Source organism: Protomyctophum parallelum, assembly GCF_964188405.1.
Source record: "Protomyctophum parallelum genome assembly, chromosome: 8".
Classification (NCBI taxonomy): Eukaryota; Metazoa; Chordata; class Actinopteri; order Myctophiformes; family Myctophidae; genus Protomyctophum; species Protomyctophum parallelum.
This window is the reverse complement of record NC_139703.1, coordinates 14,936,339-14,957,674: the sequence shown is the minus strand read 5'-3', so window position 1 is coordinate 14,957,674 and position 21,336 is coordinate 14,936,339. Positions and strand designations below refer to the sequence as shown.

Sequence of the window (21,336 nt, the reverse complement as noted above, 5' to 3'; positions counted from 1 at the left end):
GGGTGGCTGACTAGAGAAACAGTCCTGAACTGAAACCTGATTTCAACCGGATTTTTGAGGTATAGTAGCCTAAATGTATTTAATCTTTTTGCAATGTGATTGTAATGCTGCTAAATGAATGTTTCCCACACAGGGATAACGTTTTCAAGAAGGGCCTTTCCCATGAACAGTAATTTATTACAATTCAGTGTATTCTTATCGAGTTAATAGGCTGGGGCTGTTTGTGTGCTGGTGTGGTGATGAGAACCCAAATGCAAGACAGCAAGGCAAATGGTGGTCCAAAATTTAAGATTGCAAGGTGTCACAGGTAATGAATCACAAGAACTCAACTAACACACATGGAACATGAAAGGCACTGTTAGGCCTATCATTTACAATTTAGGCATTTAGCAGACGCTCTTAATCCAGAGCGATTTACATTAAGCAAGAACAAAAAGCATGGAAAATTGGCAATACATTACATACATAAAAAATGTAAAGTAGTTATGAAACATGCGTAAGCTAAGAACGTAACATTCAACACGCAGGGATTGACTAGAGAACAAGACAAACTGATATACAAATGATCGGGGGAACGAAAACTATAGACCAAGGAACATAATAGCATAATATATATAAAACACAATAATGAATGAAGCACAAAGTGCAGCAAAAGATCCCCCCTATCGATGGCTCCTTATGTACCAAAATATGCACAATAGGAAGTAGGAACTTCAGATGAGCATAAAAAAGAGCCGGCTGGGGCTCTTGACTGGGATAAAATAAAACACCAGTCTTGCTGACTGTCTTGCACTTTTTGTCTATTTTCAGTGGAAACTGCATATACGGTAAGTCGGACTAATGATCCTTATCAGTAGCCTGGTTAATAAACCAGACTAATATCGCACGGACCGCGGGATATTAGTCTGGGGAGGCTCAGCTTGGATTTCATTTCCAGGGGGGGGCGGGTTGAAACATTTTCTCTTTGACGCAATTGGTCAGAGCTACTGTCAGTCAAAGGTCTCAAGCATTGAAAGTCACTGTACCAAAGCCCGCCCATATTGCATACCGTGTCCCAATTGGCCGCCCCATTTCTCTGGTGTAGGAAATGGGAGTACAATTGAGCCTCTCCAGACCGTAATCCGCCGGCAGGCAATTTATTTTTGCCAACGGCTGATTCGGTCTGGTTTATTAACCAGGCTACCTTATCAGGACACTACACTACATGTGCACGCACAAACAGTCGCACACACACACACACACACACACACACACACACACACACACACACACACGCACACACAGAATCAATTTATGTCTGATAGATTAATAACTCTCAACATTAAGTTGACTCTTCATATTTGCTGTTATGTATTTTTTAATACATCATTATTAATTATGAATATTAATAACCCAACACAATATATAATGTCAGAGGATGCGGCATCATCGCCGCTTTTAGAATGCAAGTAATTAAAGTGTTATACTCTAAGACCATTTCAGCATGTAGAGCCATAAACCATTGAATTAGGAGCACAACATTTAGTCGGGACTCGGGAGGATCCCGTTGAAAGTCAAAATGTAAAACCTTTCCAAATAAATATTAAACTTTATCTTTAATGGTATAATGTTAACCTTATCAAAATGTAATACTATATTATTAAAGGAAAACTGTAGAAGTATCACCTTACGGCAGGAAAAAGAAGAAACTCTGACACCACACAATGAAAGGAGTCGACCAGCGGCAGCGTAAGATTTCAAAGGATTATATTGACCATAATATTTTCTGGGGAGTAGAATGGACGTCCAAACACAAGCATCGAAAAGATCTCCCCCTGACAAATCGTCAGTGCAAACCATATATATAGTCAGGGGATATTAATTAAATCTGGGAATACATTTCTTACCAAGAATGTCTTCACCAATGTGTTTGTAAAGGTGTCTACTAACATATCCCACATTGGTTTCTATTCAACCAGCCTAGGGGAATTTTTGACAGCTGCTGAAAGTTGGATTACCATACAACCATTAGGCTATAGGCTAAGGCAAAATGTTCTAAATTGCATTATGCTTTAAGTAGGATGTGACGTGTCAAACTAGGGGTTTTTCATCATTCTGAATCCATTCCACGCATTAGTTTTGCATGAAAAACACTCCTTAAAAGGGCATGACGTCAGCACATTTGGGCAATTAAGTGTCGATGGCCGTTTTTAGCCCAAGGAGTGTTTTACGTGCAAAACTAATGCTTGGAATGGATTCAGAATGATGAAAACCCCCTAGTTTGACACGTCACATGCTGTTTAAAGCATAATGAAATTTAGAACATTTTGCCATATAGGCTATTGGCTGTTGATTGTACCCCAACTTTCAGCAGCTATCAAAAATTCCCCTAGGGTGGTTGAATATAAACTAATGTGGGATATGTTAGTTAGTAGACACCTTTACAAACACATTGGTGAAGAAAATTCTTGGTAAGAAATGTATTCCCAGATTATACTGATAATATTCCCTGACTAATAGTGCATTTTTCTAAACAAAGATTTACAATTATGTAGGGCACAGGGCACGACATCCGCAAACAACAAATGTCTGAATAATATCCATCATTGGCGTTGGGGTGTAACAGCCTAATGCTGTTATAGATCTGCCAAATTCATGTTATGTTTTTGGCTTTTCAGGTCATGTGAACAACCAAACGTCACAAAGAAGTGAGCTGATGAAAGCAGACCATTCATGAGCCAGCCAGCATGGTCCAGTCTCAGCACACTGTGGAGGTTTACAACCTTAACCTATGACATGAAGGGGGACATAGTAGGACTTAATTGTTAGTACTGCTGCTGAATGTTGAAGAAATATGGTCTAAAAAGCGTCTCAGCGTATCCCAGGGGAGGAAAAAATGTTTTCTTCTGCATTGACGTTGGGATATATCCTGCTGAAACTCGCAACACCAGCCTTGACTTTGTATACCATTGGATATGACTATCAAGAAGTTGTTTGCTCGGAGGTACGTACAGTACATACACAATGTTCTGCACTGCACAGTGCACACAGGAGCACAAATATCCTGTTCTATACACAGTTTATATTGATAAGCACACATGTAATTTCCTTGGATACACTGGCATATGTTTTCTTAATTTCCTTTTATTCCTTTCAAATATTGAATCATGGATGGGTGACTGAGCTTGAACATTGTGCCCTGATAGCGTGCATACAATAATATTATTTTACTATGAGGCATTACCTAGCAACATGTCTCATTAAGTAATTGAGAAGGCGCTGTGAAGATAATGCCTGAATGAGTTGTGCCATGTGACAAAGTATAAATCACGTTTAAGCTGCATTTATTTTTTAACCACTTTACTGTGTCTCTCAACAGAATCTGTCAAAATGCAGCGTGAGGGATGAGATGCCCATCCTCTCTTCAGAAAACAAAGCGGTGAATGTTACTGGTATGAAGGTGCAGGCCAAGATCTATTGCCAGGAAGGAATACAAATACAATGTGCATTATGCCTGAGCATAGAAATACAACTCAACATAAGTCTGAATGAAGGAACAGCAGCTGAAGGAAGCCTGGGGCTTCATGGGGAGGACGACCACAAAGGGGTTCGAAGTATGAGAAAAAAAAAAAAAGGTGATTCTCAACCTTTTTAATGTCAAGGACCCCCAGTTTGATATGCATGATTAGGCCAAGGTCCCACTTTGATAAAATGTGTATCTCTGGGACCCCAATCCACGTCGTAAAATCTGTGTTCATTTAACTTGTCAGAGTTACATAAAGACCCATAAGGATCTATTTGGTTCCTTAAACTATCAATCGTTGAGAACCATTGATGTTCATGTATACACAGAAGAATACTCCGTTTTAGTTCTCTGATTGAGAGAGTAAAAATGGTGAGTTTAACGTGTAATTCCTTCAGTAACCTTCTGGTCAAAATATGATTTATGTGGTGAGGCTTTAATTGTCACAAACGTTACATATCACAAATGTTACACATTACATTTCTCTGGACAATCACGTAATGGAAGGAAGGCTGTAGTTTGCAAGATCATTAGAGTTGTTTTTTTTGTCTTCCAACAATTGCAAGTTACTTTGGAAATGTCTTTCTAGTGCTTTTAAGTAAGATATCTTATTACTCTTTAGTGCTCCAGTAATATTAGTTGTTCCTCTGTTGTTTCTGCAGCATTTGTTACAGTGTGCTACACTGCGCCTAGCTTGCCTGTGTGTAAGAAAGTACAGTTCACAGTAACTCCTACGCCTACAAAGGAGGCCCAGGTACAGTTCCATCAGGACACTACGACATTTCAACTATACCGTATACTGCGAAAATGTTAGGTGCATTTTCACTTTTAATCTGGCGTCCCCTTTTTGGGCATGTCCTTATAAAGGGGAATGTTTCAAACCTTTTCAATAATTTTCTAAATGTTTCAAGATTTTCCTAAATTGTCAACACGTCACAATGCTTTGTGACTGAGATATTAGCTATTTTCACTAGTTAATCTCAACAAGACAGTATGTAATCTATATGTGTGTGTGTCACATCTACAGTTGACTTTAGTAATTATTAAGCCGTCTGGAGTGTCGTTCAGCAGCAGTGTGTCTGTGATGGTTCGCTCCACTAAACTACGGCAAGAGCTTGTAATGCCTTCTGTCGATGAAGGTACAGTATGTCAACTCAGTATTCAGCATATCCAACACAATATTAGAAAGAATGATATTAGTCTTAGCATGAATAATAATGACAATAGACCTACTGTAGTTTTTGTAGCACTTTTCTAAAATAGTTTCACACAACACAACACTCATACACAGATTGATATTTCTTGCCAAAAGTTGGTCTTTTAGCACCCAAACCTCTGTGTTTTTAAAATAGTCTTTTGAAATACATATTCCTGTCTGTCCTCAGTCTGTACTCAAGCATCTCAGGAACACATAGAGGAGTGTGATGGTGAGTGACACTGATCATCTATTCTACATTGAATGCTAGTTTTTTGTGGTTTTACTAGCTTTATTTGTATTTTTTTAATTCAAATATGCATTAGTCAGGGGCAAGATTCAACAAGGTCAGAAAGATTGCTAAAATACTAGCAGATCTAAAAACTCACATGTCAGTTTCCATTATTTTGTTAGTTTTAGTTAACTAAGCCTTATTGTTATTGCTACTTGGAAAACATTGGTGCCCCAAAGCGGCCATGGCTGGTTATTTTCTGTACGTATTTAAAACTTTTGTTTTATCCTCAGTTGTAAAAGTCTACTCTATACTAGGGATCTGTAGTCAGAAACCAGTTTACACAAATTGACCGTCTTATTTTGTCTCGTCTTTCTGTCAGTCCCCACACTCAAAAGTATAATTAATCAGGAGAGGAATCAGGTTGAGCTCTATGTTGATGGCAAGAATAAGAGCCTTCCTACTGTTGTCTGCCTCCAGTATGAGAGGAATGGAAAATGCCAGAGGGAGGGCCAGGTTATTATTTAATTAATTATCTTTCAAAATATGCAGTGTTTTTTTTCCCTCACTTCCTGCAATACATAAAACTGTTTTGTATTTTATGTGTAGTCATGGAACAGGACGAGCATTCCATTATACCTCATCACATCCTGCATATGTCTCCAGGTACTGTAGCGATAGTGTGTAACCCAGATCTGTGGTTCTCAACCTGTGGGTCGTGGTTTTTTGGGGGGCTCGAACCCACAATACTCTGTCAGGCTGGATTAGCAGCCTACTGTAGGTGCCCGGACGCCTACGCCAGTCGTCCAGGCCTCAAGGACTTTGAAGGCCTTTTTAATACCTCAAAAAGAAAAGCAAAGACCATTACTGCATTAAATGTACCGTAATCAACATACTATACTATAAATGTAAATTGTCACATTACTCACATAAAAGAAAGAGGCAAATATTGTGAAAATAGCCGATCGCAACGTTAAGCGCTACGTCGCTGTGAGCTTGTAGATTAGCTATTTTATTTTTATTTTTTCCTGTGGAACAAAGTCAAACTAAATGCAATGCCTCAACTCCTACAATCTGAAAAGTTTGAGAACCATTGATCTAGGTTGTTAATAATTGTGATGGCATATCTCTAGTATGAGAGAAAAAATAGAGTCTGCATGCTCTATATCTCTGGTATGACCTATAGGCAAGTGTGAGCAGTGAGCACCTGTCTATTTGTTAATTGTGTGTGTGTGTGTGTGTGTGTGTGTGTGTGTGTGTGTGTGTGTGTGTGTGTGTGTGTGTGTGTGTGTGTGTGTGTGTGTGTGTGTGTGTGTGTGTGTGTGTGTGTGTGTGTGTGTTCAGGTATGGTGGGATGAGCGTGACCAGAGGACACGCCGGTCCGTAAGCTGCCCCTTCACAAACTACGGTGAGTGTTTTTTCGTTTTTTCTACCAAATCCTTTCCTCTCTCAGTTTGAAGGATAGTGTAGAATAGATGTTATGTGCATAGGGGTCATCAATGTGACAAATGTGTCGGTGTTCGCAAGACTTGGCCTTGCAAGCACAATTTGCCCTCTGTGAGCATGCTGTGAGCATGCTGCTTCTTATCACCTGACAGGGGGAGTTTCCCCAGCAGGTCATAGTGCATCACGAAGGAACACGATATTCCAACCAGTCCCTTTCCCCTCCATCAGGCTGACCAGGGGGAGGCCGTATAGAGACCAGGATTACGGTACTGCATGTTTTTTGTGAGGGTACCTCCCTAGGGGACACAGGGAGAACATGCAATCTCCACACAGAAAGTCCCTTTCGCCAACCCTACCTAGAGTATGGGCGCTGATGATGATGCGGAAGAGAGAACATGCCTCCAGCACTGACAGCGTCTAGAGCAGAAACCGAACATGGGAGGCTGGAGTGGGACCTTCTAGCTGTGAGGGTATCAGGTGCATTTTGAATGTCTGCGGCAAAAATAGAAGTTTGACAAATGTCCACCACAAGCCAGCATGGCGATGACCCCTGAATGCGCATTAAAGTCTTCTTTGCCAACCCTGCTCTTTCTTGATAATATTGAATTGAATTTCCTTCTGTCAAAATTTCAGAGGCCTCCCAGAAGAATGTATGGAACAATGTATCAATGTCTGTAGTCCAGGGCCAGATGTACAATGACGCTGCAATGCTGTCATGGAACTTGTCTGCCCCCTGCAAGTTAGAAGGTGAAGTGTGGCTGTGTCAGCAAACAGCAGACAAGTGCAAAGAGATGCAGGGCTTTAGGTTGCAACTGGCAAATGGTACCTGGAGACAAAATAGCAAGGGACAATGGGTAAGAGCAAGTATTAAAACATGTGTGTGTTATTTGTTGCTGTTGGTTTTCATTTCGTTACCGGTGTGTAAGTGATATTTATTTGTCAAAATCAGTGTTAATAGCTCTACTGTATATACTTCCCCAGCTCTTTAGTAAACAGGAAATACATTTTAAGTGTATTTGTCAAGTTCTCTCTCCTTGACGGTATCCCAAGTTGATAATATATTTTATATTTACTAAAGAGAGATATGAAGTTCCCTTTTACTGAACAAAAGAAAACGTTTTTCTTTAACATCCTCTGTAATACAACTTGACTTGGTTGACTTGTTTAATCCGCAGGAGATCCCGGGGGTGTTTGAAGATATAAACATTCAGCTTTCACCATGTGTAATGGTAATTTATTTCAAGCTGTCCTCCAATGTAATATGTGCATCATAGAATTGATCAGCAAATCATGCTTATTATACAGTATGCTAAACGATCTGGATATGTTTACCATTTGTACAGGCAAAATTGAAAGGACTGGAAAATGACCTGGGTCCCTTCTGCATCAATGATAGTGAGTATGACTGAAGAATGCCACTGTCATGGCCCGGGGCAGCCCATGCCCTGGCCTATATAGACACTAATGCGGACAATGCACGCACACACACACACACACACACACACACACACACACACACACACACACACACACACACACACACACACACACACACACACACACACACACACACACACACACACACACACACACACACACACTGTCTCCTTCGTGGAAGGCATAGCCTGTTTTCCGTTTCTTAAGTTCTTGGTTTGTTGTGTTAGTTTAGCTTCCAAGCGGCCCACCCACATAGAAAGCTCATAGAGTTTGATTGATTGATTGAAATATTTATTAACAGTTTGTAGAATTTACAGTACATTTTAAGCACAAACTCAATACAAAGACTGTCAACTGTGAGTGGACGACCCAATTAAGCATTACACTTGTTTACAACAGGGTCCACATTGTTCAATTCATCAAAACATTTAAAGACATACAAACATTTAGAGACATACAAATAGACATTTCTATGTAGCTAAATTCATCATATGGGAAGCAAAAAAGGGAAAAGATACAATATACAGTGAGGGAAAATGGGGTGGGGGGGGGTGGGGGGGATTCCGATTTTACAGAGGCCAGTTTCGAATTGCAGCCATCCGTAGGTGCCCTTTGAGAGCGGTTTTGAAGGAGTCAAGGGATTCACATGTCTTAATGACTGTTGGTAGGGCGTTCCACATTTTGGTGGCATAGGAGCGAAAATAATTTAGTCCCTTGTTTGTGCCGAATCTGGGTTGTACATGGTTTGTTGCACTCCCTCTGGTGTTGTGGGTTGAGAGTTGAGAGTTGAGAGTTATACAGTATATAATCTAGAGAGTGGATAGCCCCGCCCCCCGCTATTCATTTCAATGGAAGTTGCTCAGTGGCGTTTGAAAGACCTGGAAAAACACTCTACTTCCAGAATTTTTCGATTTGGACCATAGAGTTATAATTAATAGAGATATTAAACGGATTCCCCTTCCCATCCACTTGCATTGAATTGCTCACCCAGTGCATGAGGTGTTTTCACCCCTTTTTCCGGGTTGGAAAAGTGGTGGGCTCTGCCCATTTTGGGCCTTACATGAACGCACCAGGCCGAAAGCATGAAGGAGCACTGTGCGTGCGTGTGCGTGTACGTGCAAGTCATGAACGAGCGCACCGGAACTAATCATGATTAGCACATGGAACTAACTAATCATGTTTACATTTACCACTGACAGACACCAGGTGGCGGTGGAGTCTTTCCATCGCTTCAGTACTACTGCTGCTTTGTTTGGCAGCTCTAATGCTCTATCTTCTGCATCACAAGCTCAAGAGTATGTTTTTACTCCTTTCCATTTTCATTAATTTATTATTGTCTTCCTGTGTTACAGAGCGGAGAATATGTTGATAAATTATTCACTTGAATTATTGTGTTCCTTCTAATTAGTAATTTGTCCCCTCAAAGTAGGCCTATTTCTTATTTTCAATAGATGATGATCAAATCAAATCAAATCAAATCAAACTTTATTTATAAAGCACATTTACAAAGACCAAGGGTCAACCAAAGTGCTGTACAGGATCAGGTAAAAGAAAAATAAGACAAAAATAGCATGGTATAACAACACATACCATGATGATGATGATGATGATGATGATGATGATGATGATGAGAATGAGAATGAGAATGATAAATAATATAATTTTTCATTGTTTTTATTTTCTGTTACTACAGGATGGGCTCAGAGCTGGCGCAATGGTAACGGTTTACAGAGTGAGTTTACTGTTTTCGTACCAAAAGATCCTTGAATTCACTATTAGTCCTTGGATGTCTATAGTTAACCATTTACACCTGATTTGTACTATATACTATTATTCTCTCTTTCTTATGTTATTTAACTTCTTTGACCTTTTTGTATTAAAGGGGTATTTATTTCTTTTTCGCAAATCTTTATAACAGTCATGACATACAATACATTACAATACAAAACAAGACACAAACACACACAAACAACAAAGTTATTAATACAACAATACAACATTAGAGCGGATTACAAACAGAAAAGAGTGAACACAAAGCAACAGTTCTCTCAGCTTTCTTATTTTTTTAGTTATAAATTGTTTTAATGTACTGCCTGGCCTCAAAAACAATGAATGAAGGTTTGGAATGACTACATTTGTCTACAAGTCTTTAAATTGTCACTTTACTGTCATCTGGGGACCCGCCCCAGGGTCCCGCCCCACAGGTTGAGAGCCACTGACCTGCAATATAACCTGTAACCCCTCATTTGTTCTTTCCTCTCTCTAAAGCCACTGTGAGAGGCCATGTGGTGCTGCTGAGTCCTCCAGAGGCGTGCAGCGCTGTGTCAGAGTCAGTGTGTGGGTTAGGCTCCCTGCTCCGTGAGGAGGGCTTCAGTGTGTCTGTGGACCAGTGGAGCAGAGTTGAACAGTGTGCTCTGGGACCACTTCCATGGCTGCACTCCCAACTGCTGCATCTGGACAGTGTGGGACGGGGGCGAGTCGTGCTGGTCCTAACCCAAGAGGCCCGGGACAGGACAGAGGAATGGGGCCATAAACACCAGGACGCAACCACTCAAGGGAACATGGAAGACAAGGGACGACCCTCTCAGATGTCGTCCCCTTACTCCGATCTGTTCACCGCCTCCCTCTGCTGCATCAGAGCAGACAAGCAGGTTGGCAGGGCTGGCGAACGGTTTATGCTGGTGAATTTTGAGACTTTCACATCGCAGCAAACGCCGCCCTGCAGTGACAGAGGATTACCGGAGCTTCTTCAGGGACTGACTCTGGTCCACCTGCCCTCCCAGATGCAGGCGCTCCTGTCTGAGCTATCTGTGGGACAGAGAATGAAGCAATATGACAAAATGAGAAAGACAAGGGGCGTGTGTGAAACTGAATGGAAGAAAGCGGATCAGTTGAGGATACCACACCATAAATGTCTTAGAACTGAAAAGAACTGGGAAATAAAGCCTTTAAAATAATTGCCATCCTAGTCTACTAGCCTGGTCCAGCCTGTGTGATTTCTAGAGTGGCGGGTGCCGCTGGGATCACGGCGGTGGATCCTATTGGTTAATCGATCTGAGCGCCCGAGACTGCCCACCTCCTCCCCTCCCCAGTAGGAATCAACGGAAAACACTGACATCACCCAATTTGGAGCGACACCCCTCTGCACTAGTTCACTCCCACTCTTAAAGCAGGAGTGGGAGTGGTATGTTTGCCCAGGTTTTTCTTTTTCTTTTTGAAAATGAAACGCATGCGGTCTCCGTGGCTAGCGTCCTACACTATAAGAAATGTAATTCTATTACATTTATGATCAATTGGCTATCAAACTCTTTCTAAATTACTTCAAACACAAGTAAACTATTATCATTATTGAATGAGATTGTAAAGAGATTGATTTTAAAGCACACCGATTTACTTATTCAATTATATTTTTATCTAATCACCATATTAATTAATAAACAGTTGTTTCACAGCACTTAACCAAAGTAATGTAAACCAACATAAGAATCAGAAACGGTGCTTCAACCGTCAAAAGCCTGATGATATCCCACAAGGCCTCTTGGAGAGATTAGAGAAAGTGGAAGTGGTCTTAACACAGGGTGACCGGCAAGGCTGATAGCAGTATGGTCCATCTGCACTGAACACCCGTGTGACAGTCATAGGGCATAAGCACACTGTCGCGCGTGGACACGTCAGAAGAACCTGAAGCCCTTCTTCTTCGTGGGGTTTTTAGACAGCTGGTGGATGGAAAAGAAGCTCCACCTCCGCGCCCGACTGACGCGACGGACAGCTTCCCGGACGCGCTCTCCTCCGCGTCAGTCGGGCGCGGAGGTGGAGCTTCTTTTCCATCCACCAGCTGTGTAAAAACTGTGCGCAGCCGAAGACGTGCGCAACCACGCCCGAAGGTCTGCCTCCGCTGATAGGGATGTCAGACCCTGTGACATGATACTGACATCATCAGTATTATGTCAGTATCATGTCGGTAAAGATAAGTCTTAAAAGGACAAAGGAGTGGCCGCACACACTGATAGCCAAAGTGCCGATTATTTATTAGGATGCAGAGTAGAAACCAAAATTTCGGCAGATGCAACTGCCTTCTTCAGGGTAGGCCTACCGGTATATGGAAAACACATTTCAAATCACACCCAGGGCTAAACATTCAACCAATCACATACTGATGGTGTTGCCAATCAGGTCTCTCACATTCTCAGCTGTCTCACATTCAGCGGTGGCAGACTGTCGCGCACGTCCCCTGCTGCGCGCAGCTTAAAAACCGGGTTTTTAGACAGCTGGTGGATGGAAAAGAAGCTCCACCTCCGCGCCCGACTGACGCGGAGGAGAGCGCGTCCGTGAAGCTGTCCGAAGCTGTCCCGGTTTTTAAGCTGTGCGCAGCAGGGAACGTGCGCGACCACGCGCGAAGGTCTGCCGGGGATTCCTGGGTTATTAGGGAGGAGTTGAGACTCTGGAAGTTTAATTCCTTGTCACTATTAGAAATATATTCAAGATATTAATTCTATCCATTTAAATTTTGCAATATCAAAAATAGAGATAGAACCACACAGTCCAGAACAACTATACAATACAAAACAGTTCACTACAGTTCAATCGATCACAAATAATAAAAATGTATTTCCATGTCCTGTATTTAAGTCCCCTAAAGTAATCTGAATATAAGCCTCTGGTAGTCTGTGGATCAGAAAGGGGAGAGAACAATAATAGGGTTAAAATGTATTTGTACAAAATCTTCTCTTTTAATTATTTAATTATTTATAAAAAAGTATCATGTCGGTATCATGGTTAATCATGGTCAATGTCATGTCAGTATCATGTAAGCTTCATAGTCAGTAGTACTGACTGAAGCTTTCATGATACTGACATATGACATTGACCATGACTAACCATGATCATACTGACTCACTGTCAGTGATCATGATCAGTATTGCTGTCAGTATCCCATCATGGTTAGGGGCCGGGCTAGTGGTGGTGTCGTGCTAAAATTAGCCCTGGAACATGACTGCCATGATAATTATCATGACAGTCATGCAGTAACTTTGCCCTGTTTTTTGCAGCCGCTGCATTTACAAGATTTCCGTATATTTAAACATTCAGATTTCAAATATAAAGTACTCACAAAGTTTCCCACGGGTGTTAGTTAGTAGCAGCGCGAGCGATTAGAATTGCTGCGTCCCGCGTTCTTTAATAAAATGCATTTTTGTCCGAGCTCTCCGGCTACTTTTTTCAAACGGGGTTCGTTTGGGAAATCCACAGTTGCACACCGAGAGCGCACTCGCCTATTAGTCTGTATTGGCAGGGCGGTCAGCGTACCTATATCGAACACACCGAGTGCCACCATCCTCCCGACCGATAGGGGCGCGTAGTTGAAAGCCAATGGCAAAATAACACCTCGGATAAAAATGCTTTTTATTAAACAACGCGGGATGCAGAAATTCTAATCGCTCGCGCTGCTACTAACTAACACCCGTGGGAAACTTTGTGAGTACTTTATATTTGAAATGCGAATGTTTATATATTTTAATTATTTGTAAATGTAGCGTCTGCAAAGACCAGGGTGAAGTTACGTCATGACCCTCGTATGAATACGAGGGTCATGTTTACAGGGCTATGCTAAAATATGCCTTTTGTTGTTGTCCATTATCATTTATTTATTGTTGTTATTTGTTGTTGTTGTTGTTGCTGCTGCTGCCACAGACTGTGGTCTGGAAGTCCAATTTGCTATATTGTATTAAATCTTTTGTCAAATAAAGCAAGTTTATTGACACAAAGCCGATTAATTTTTGACCATAGTATATGTGACATGTACGTCTTGGGTCTTGATGATCGACTAATATTCCACGACTACGTTGTGTCTATAAATACATGTTCTTATCCGTGTGCATGCATGGTGTATGTCGAGCGGTGATTGGCCGTCCATCATTGCGTTAGAACATGATGGTGCCACAGAAAACGACCTGTTGAATATACTTGATATAATACCGGAGGAGCGGTGCTCAACAGTGTTGCCATGTCTGCTTATTATAAGTGACTGAGCTTGTTTTTCTTGAAAATATTCGCGGTTGCGGCGGTTGGGCTTGTTTCTGAACTTGAAGTGTAGCCTACACTTCAACGTCCTGTTAAATATAGAGCGTCGCAGTCCCCCCCTTTCAGAACAACGAGTGGCCCAGGAAATGGTTCTCCATTCATTTTCACCATAGGCGATTCCTAAATTATTTATTTAAAGACGGTTACGCCGCGGACAAAGCCAACTCAGATCGTGACAAATCATGACAATGAACACAATGTTTTGGGCCAAACAAAGAATTAGAAAGTAGAAAAAAACGGCATGTTACAACACTTTTTGTTGTTTTTCTTCTTTGTAATTATTAGTTTGTCGCGAAAAATTGTGTGTGTTGTCATGATTTGTCACGACAAGAGTTGCCTTCGTACGGCGCTTAAAAGGTCTTTAAATAAATTAAATAAGAAATGCCTATGGGAGAATGCATTGGGTTTTCATTTCCTGGGCCACTCGTTTTTCTGAAAGGGGGAGGGACTGCGACGCTCTATACACTGTGTAGCTAGGCATATAGTTGGTTTGTTCTATGGTGAAACCTGTGGTTCTCAAACAACATTCATATGTCCAAAGTATTTGTATTCCTCTGCGGACCGCATCTGAAAATAGTAGGAGTAGGGACCCAGGCCCTGTACTGATTTGTGTATATATATATATATACATACACATACACACACACTTACCAGGTCCATCTCAATGAATTAGAATATTTTTCTTCCGTAATATAATTCAAAAAGTGAAACTTTCAAAAAATCCTATCTCAAAGAATTAAAATATTTTACGAGACCACTAAAAAATAAAAATAAACGAGAAATGTCGACAATCTGAAACTGCCACAGGCTGATCACCTCCATGCCACGCCCCATTGATGAAATAATTTGTTCAAAAGTAGCCCAGGCCCCAGACCAAGTATTAACATTAATATATTTTTCAGATGGTCGACATTTCTTGTTTAAAAAAATCATGAACTTTTACAAAATATTCAAAAAATTCATTGAGATACATAGGCCCACACACACACACACACACACACACACACACACACACACACACACACACACACAGTCACACACTTTGCACTTTATATTCCAAGAATATTTTGAAAATAGCCTGTTTATTTAAAGTGTGACTCAGTTGCTTCTTTTGGGTTTGTTTTCATAGAGCTGGGTGCGTGTTTCTCTCAAAGTCTGGCAACACTGGTGCTCAAAGTGAACGCAAAGTGAAGGAGCTGCAGGGTGCCCCGTCCTCTCGGCATGTTGCTGTCATGTTTACAAGCGCACTCAGTAGGCAGTAGGTAGAGAAGGGCAGCTGCAAGCAAAGCGCGCTGCCTGCCAGTATGATCCGTCACAGAAATGACAATTAAAAATGTTAGCGATCGTCTGTTTGCGACTAGTCAAGTTGATCATCGACACACGAGGTAGGCTAAATATCTTCCAAATGTGTGTACGTGGTGTGTAGTACTCTACACGGTTCTTATTAGTATTTTTCTTCATGAAATGCATTTATTATGCATAAAGATAGGTAAAGTGATATTTGTTTTTGTTTTAAAAAAAGTAATGTAATAGTAAACTTTGTTATAGTGTTTGTTCAGTAACAGCTGGGGTTTCCCCTTCTCTCCAGCTTTTTAATAGCCAGAATATACAATCTTCAGGTATAGGTGACAAAATCTAAAAGAGTAGCCATGTATCAGCTTAATATTTAATGTTCCGTTCCAATTTTGTCTGCTCATTTGTTTGTGCCAGTCATCACTTGCAATTCCACATGTTTAATCTGTAGGCTATACTGACTGCTTTCTCTATCCCATTGGAAAATATTGGTATCCTGACCTGACCTGAATATGCATTTTCTGTTTAATAAAAAGCTGGACAAATATGGAGACTCCAGCTAGCAAACACTCTATAGCAATGTAGCCTACTATCACAAATAGCTTTTTAACACGTATTTAACCAAAGAAAATCACTTGCCAAGTGCCAATTTAAGTGTTTACAAAAGGTTTAGTCTATAGGCCTATATTATTATCTTTACTTGCAAGGGAAGCTTTTATTACTTACATAGCAAATCATTCTTTCTGTAGGCCAACTATCCCCTCATGTTTATAACAGTTGACATTGTGGAATGATGATTCACTGGCACCTGCTGCTGCTGACTGCTTGGTCAGTGTTGTGTGTAACGGTTCGGGGGGACAGCTGTCCAGATGCCTGTAGGACATGTGCAGGTCCAGAACACAACCAATGCCTGCAGTGTGAAAAGGGATGGATACTACATGATAACACATGTGTAGGTACAGGAATATAAGTTATCCAACACCCTCTTTTTCCCTCTCTTTGTATACATTTGTGTAAGTGGTGTAATTAAGTATACTGTGCTTATTGCACAGTATACCAAGTATAATTTTGAGGCATTTTTACTTTACCGGAGTACCGTAGAGTAGACTACTTCCAATTCAATACTTTTACTACTCCACTACATCTCAAATCCAAATATTATAATTTTACTCCACTACAATTACCGGTATTTGAAAACTTTAGTTACTTAGCCGATTTGTATTATACAAAACATAACATTTTTATTACAAAACATGTTCACACGTTGTGAGCTTGTAGATGTGCTAGTTCCAAAAGATTTCTATACATTTTGCAAAGAGTAGGCTACTTTTAGTACTTTTTTGGTAGACCTACTTTAATTATATTCTTATGCAAACACTTTTGTACGTTTACTCAATTGTTTACTGACTTTAACTTGTAAACAGAGCATTTCTACCTTGTGGAATTCATAATATTACTTAGTAAAAAAAAATTGCCAACACTGTTAAGTGCTCACGTATGTGTAAATTACTTAAAAGACAAACAAAATACACATTAACGAAAAGTTTTTCCACGTTTCAGATATTGACGAGTGTGGCACAGAACTGGGACAGTGTTCTCCCACCACCTACTGCTTCAACACAGAGGGTTCCTATGAATGCCGAGGTCAGGATGTCTGCAAAGGACATATTGTTGTCCGTCTAACTCTAATGTATTACACTTACACAGGAAGTTTCATTTATTTATTAAAGGGACACTTCACCCCTTTTGCAACCAGATAATGTTTGGGAGACAAGAAATATTTATCTAGGTTTTTATGTGGGTAATGTGTGTTTTAATACACTGTTTTTACTTTTTAGATATGAGTATTTCAAAGTGTCTGTGATGACACGGACAGCAGGGGGAGTGGTTCCACCAAGCTCTCTCTCTCCAGCCCTTTAATAAAACGAAAATACATTTTCACGTGGGTTGCCTTTATACAATCAGGATACCAAATTATCAGCTTCAAAAGCATTTTCTGTTTACTAAAGAACTGGAGAGAGGGGGATATATATATATATATATATATATATATACACACACACACACACACACACACACACACACACACACAGCAACAATCAGAATATATAGCTATTTAACACTAGTTTAAAAAAAAAGAATACACTTACTGCACCTTTAATCTCTAACTATTAACAGAGATGCTAAAGCCTGAGATTTGCACTTCGCAGTAGGACGGTATCGCCGATTGACAAGCTCACAGGCACAGCGCATCATTTGTTAGATTTCCTATTTTCTGTTTTAATCATAACTGTTCACTTGGTCTACAGGCTGTGACCAGGCTTGTGTGGGCTGTATGGGCAGGGGTCCTGCACGCTGCAAGAAATGTTCCCCTGGGTACAGGCTGACTGGAGCCAAGTGTTTGGGTAACTTCCAAACATTTTTTGGGGGTGCATGTTGTCTGGAGAGGCTACTAAAACCTAATTTAAACTCCTGTACGACTTCTTGCTGAAACAAACACGTTTACAATTTATCATGTGACATGATACTTAACCATGATACTGACACTGACTGTGATATCGACCATGATACTTGACATTCATTCATGTGTTTGTTTCCATTAGACATAGATGAATGTAGTGAGATAGTTCTGGCCTGCCCTGGCCTGGATGAGATCTGTGTCAACGTGGACGGCTCATTCCGCTGCCACTGTGCTGAAGGATTCATTCGCAGAGACAACGTCTGTCTGAGGAAGCAGCTCCCCAGTGAGTGGTGTTCTATCTCAGCATAACACGCATGCAGTAGTGGAATATATAAGTAACTACAGGTATGTACATTTCAGACAGATAACTCACAAATAGATTTAACCAATATTTATTATAGAATGAGAATACAAGTGTGCATATAATATAATATCTTGGCGTTCGGCTCTGCTACATTTTTCTCCCTGCTCGGCACAATTAAACACCATAGTTAAACATTAAGAGCAGGGTGATAGATATACAATAACAACACCCCATGGGGAACAGAAATAGCAGAGCCCACCGGTGGTGTTGGGGTGGCGGTGGGAGTAAACATCACATAACAACCAGGAACCATATGCAGAAGGAAGGCAGGAAGAATCATGCAGTCAAAGAGATTCTATATAAAGAGGCGACACTCCCATTAAGTCCCATAGTAACAACCAGCGCCCAGTGGCTCCGCCATATTGGGAGTGATGACGCAACTTCCTGTTACTTTAAACATTAAAAATCATGCTGTACAAAACAAAAACTTGGCTTATCCTATTCTACACTCATATATTGATTTACTCATGCATTTATCATGTTTATGAAAGGATCAAAGCATCAATTAGTAACATTCATTCAGAATGTCAGGGTGCATGTGTACACATGCATGTGCACATGTGTTACAGGTGTTACATAGACAAAGCTTTGGCCATATTGGCAGCTTTGGCCATATTGGCAGCAGCACTACTGCTGCGCCATCTAGTGGTGATTCCAAATATTTGAGGACTGCCTCTACTGTATATAGAATCTCTTTGATGCAGTCTAGGTGAGCTTAAATACAGCTGACTGCTACATCAGCGAATGACATGTGGGTCTTACACCCACACAGTAATGCAACATATTAACCCCTATATGAAGAGTACTGAGGTAGTTCCATAGATGTTTCCAATACGTTATACTTCTACTCCACTACATCTCAGAGGCAAATACTGTACTTTGTTAACTATTATTTGAAAACTACAGTTTAGTTACTTTGCAGTATTCAGATTATTATTACAAAAGATGCAACAACACGTAAGATATTCCAAAATAGCAGATATAAATAGCAAAATAAACTCAAAATGCATTTCATCCGATGCAATGGGAGCTTTTAAGTCTGCACTTTTCGAAAGATTTTGACAAATGTTGAAAAGAACACGCAGAACACTTCATCCCTTCTTCCCCCATGCAGGCGTTGATGAGAAAGGATTGTTTGATGACATCCAGGATGAGGAAGTGGAAGTGTTGCAGCAGATGTTCTTCGGGGTGGTGCTGTGTGCTCTGGCCACGCTGGCTGCTAAGGGTGACATGGTCTACACCTCCATATTCATGGGAGCCGTGGCAGCCATGGCAGGCTACTGGCTCTCCGACCGGGGAGACAGAATGCTGAACAGCTTCCTGAAGGGCCGTTAACCACATCAACCACTTGCACCGCACATGTACTGAAAACAGAAGATCTACAAGCTCTGCTCTTGTTGCCGTTTGTATATCGTTGCCGTCAGGTGGAAACCTCACGTGTCCGGAAGAACTGTTACTGTACTTTTCAGGATTCAAAAGCAGATTCAAAACGAGCTTCTACTTTTGATGCTTTTGTGTGACGCTGTAGTATGATCAAGGCTCCAAAATGTATATTTTCAGGAAATGGAGAAAACCATATATTTTGAAAGACAAAGGCAATACTGCCTCATCAAAGTTGGTGTTGTGACTATACTGTCAATTACTTCCATGAGAGGGGGAGAGGTGGTGTTTAGGGTCCGGTGCAGTTAAGGTTTTGTCCCAAGGGCTTTTTACTACTTTTCAATATTTCGAAACAACACACAGACGTAAAGGGTGTTCAATAGTACTGATTTATGCAAAAAAGGAAAAAAATAAAAAAGAGAAACCTAAACAATGGAGATAGGTGGTTTTCTCCGGGCAGCAACAAATAGGGCTTTAAGTGCCAAAAGTGCCCAGGCAGCTAAGCTGCAACCACAGCTCAATGTCCACTACTAGTAGTAGGCCTACACTGGTTCTCAACATTGGGTCTGGGGACCACCAGCGTTCCAAATGGTCCCTTACGAGTCAGTAACTTTGAGAATATACAATGAGTATAATCTCTGTGTAACTCGAATTTACGTTTAAAATATTATAGTGACTACGCCACCTTGATGTTTGTATCAAGGAAATGAAAGAATGAATACCCCCAAAAACAAGTTCGCACAATGAGACGGAGACGTTACTTTCCCCCAAACATACTGTTTGCCCACCTGAAGCCTAGGACCACAGCATAAATAAATAATAAGAGCGTCACCGTGAAGAGAGGTGCATCAATAAGTTAAACCTGTAGGACTGGGGAGACCCATTTGTGAACCCCTTAGGTTGAATGCACCACTTGGCTCTTGCCTCTGGTTACACTGGACTCAACATTTATTACCTGTCAAGTTATTTAGTATATTTTGCAGTTGCCCTGCTTGAAAGGGATGGTACAGACCATGAGATTTTAACTGGGTTTCACTCATACAATGACCACACAGTTTCCTTATTTTTTACTCTTCTTTACTTTGTAATTGAGTACATTTGTACAGGCATGGGCATTGAGTAAGCAAGGAAGTCAGTGGGTAAGGTGAAAAACCTTAAAGGGAAAATGAAAAATAACTAATGTAAGTAGGCTATAATGCACAATCAATCAATACACATACTTTGCATATCTGTTTTAAACACCTGTAAATATCATTCTTACTTAAGTGTCTCTTTATCAATTCATTTGAAATCAATTCATTTTTACTCAATTAGTTTTTAAACCGTTTTTAAAAATAATCTCATGAAATGTAAATTAAATAAACTGAATTAATTAGTATCATTGAAACGTCTTTATCAATCAATAATCAATTCAAATGTATTTTAAATCAAATAATCATGTTCATTGTTCATGTCCAATTGGCCATCATGTTTCCTTTGACTTCAAGTCATCACAGACAACAACAACAAACGATAAGTGTCCATGAACTGGCAAGCAACCGGCATGATCTGTAAACAAATAAACAGTTCTCTCTCACCGGCTGTCTCTCCAGCTTTTATATGGCTGCACCTTCTGCTCTGATGTTTCAGTGTGTGTTGCTCCTGTTTGGGTGCACATGAGAAACAGTCTCATGGAGGTTTGTGTAGGATTCCTCTTTCCTCCTCTCTTCCTGCGTTTGGTCAACGCCCTACTCTCAGGTGCAGTGAATGCACCGACGCTGATTAGTCAGGCAATTGGGGAGTGATTGAGTGACAATCAGCTGAGTGTCAGTGGCAATGAGTGTCAGTCCAGATTTGAACCCTTTGCTCTCCTTTTCTCCAAGTTGACTTCACATTACCACAATATGAAATAGCTCAAAACACTAAAAGCAATAAAATGAACTCAAGCTAAACAAAGCAGCAGTGGAAA

General features: G+C 40.7%; 2 protein-coding genes across 5 annotated transcripts; both read left to right on the top strand.

The window, feature by feature from the left end:
* Window positions 1-10,769, top strand: LOC310862914 (interleukin-17 receptor C-like; the record flags this gene model as incomplete). The annotated part of the gene is made up of 15 exons (XM_083771035.1): window positions 1-59; window positions 2,658-2,983; window positions 3,359-3,593; window positions 4,165-4,256; window positions 4,530-4,641; window positions 4,888-4,929; window positions 5,312-5,445; window positions 5,539-5,595; window positions 6,274-6,337; window positions 7,009-7,229; window positions 7,551-7,604; window positions 7,719-7,770; window positions 9,012-9,107; window positions 9,506-9,544; window positions 10,081-10,769. Exons 2-15 carry the CDS (start codon window positions 2,876-2,878, stop codon window positions 10,767-10,769), a joined length of 1,995 nt encoding a protein of 664 aa, XP_083627161.1. The 5' UTR covers window positions 1-59; window positions 2,658-2,875.
* A 4,376-nt stretch (window positions 10,770-15,145) lies between these two features.
* Window positions 15,146-20,964, top strand: creld1a (cysteine-rich with EGF-like domains 1a). 4 transcript variants are annotated; one of them, XM_083770639.1, is made up of 6 exons: window positions 15,146-15,275; window positions 15,961-16,139; window positions 16,744-16,827; window positions 17,493-17,588; window positions 17,787-17,927; window positions 19,123-20,964. In XM_083770639.1, exons 2-6 carry the CDS (start codon window positions 15,974-15,976, stop codon window positions 19,341-19,343), a joined length of 708 nt encoding a protein of 235 aa, XP_083626765.1. In that variant the 5' UTR covers window positions 15,146-15,275; window positions 15,961-15,973; the 3' UTR covers window positions 19,344-20,964. The 4 variants fall into 4 exon arrangements, with proteins under 4 accessions (XP_083626765.1, XP_083626766.1, XP_083626767.1 ...); XM_083770640.1 differs by lacking the exon at window positions 17,493-17,588; XM_083770641.1 differs by lacking the exon at window positions 15,146-15,275 and having other exon boundaries at window positions 15,997-16,135.
* The last annotated feature ends 372 nt before the right edge of the window (window positions 20,965-21,336 follow it).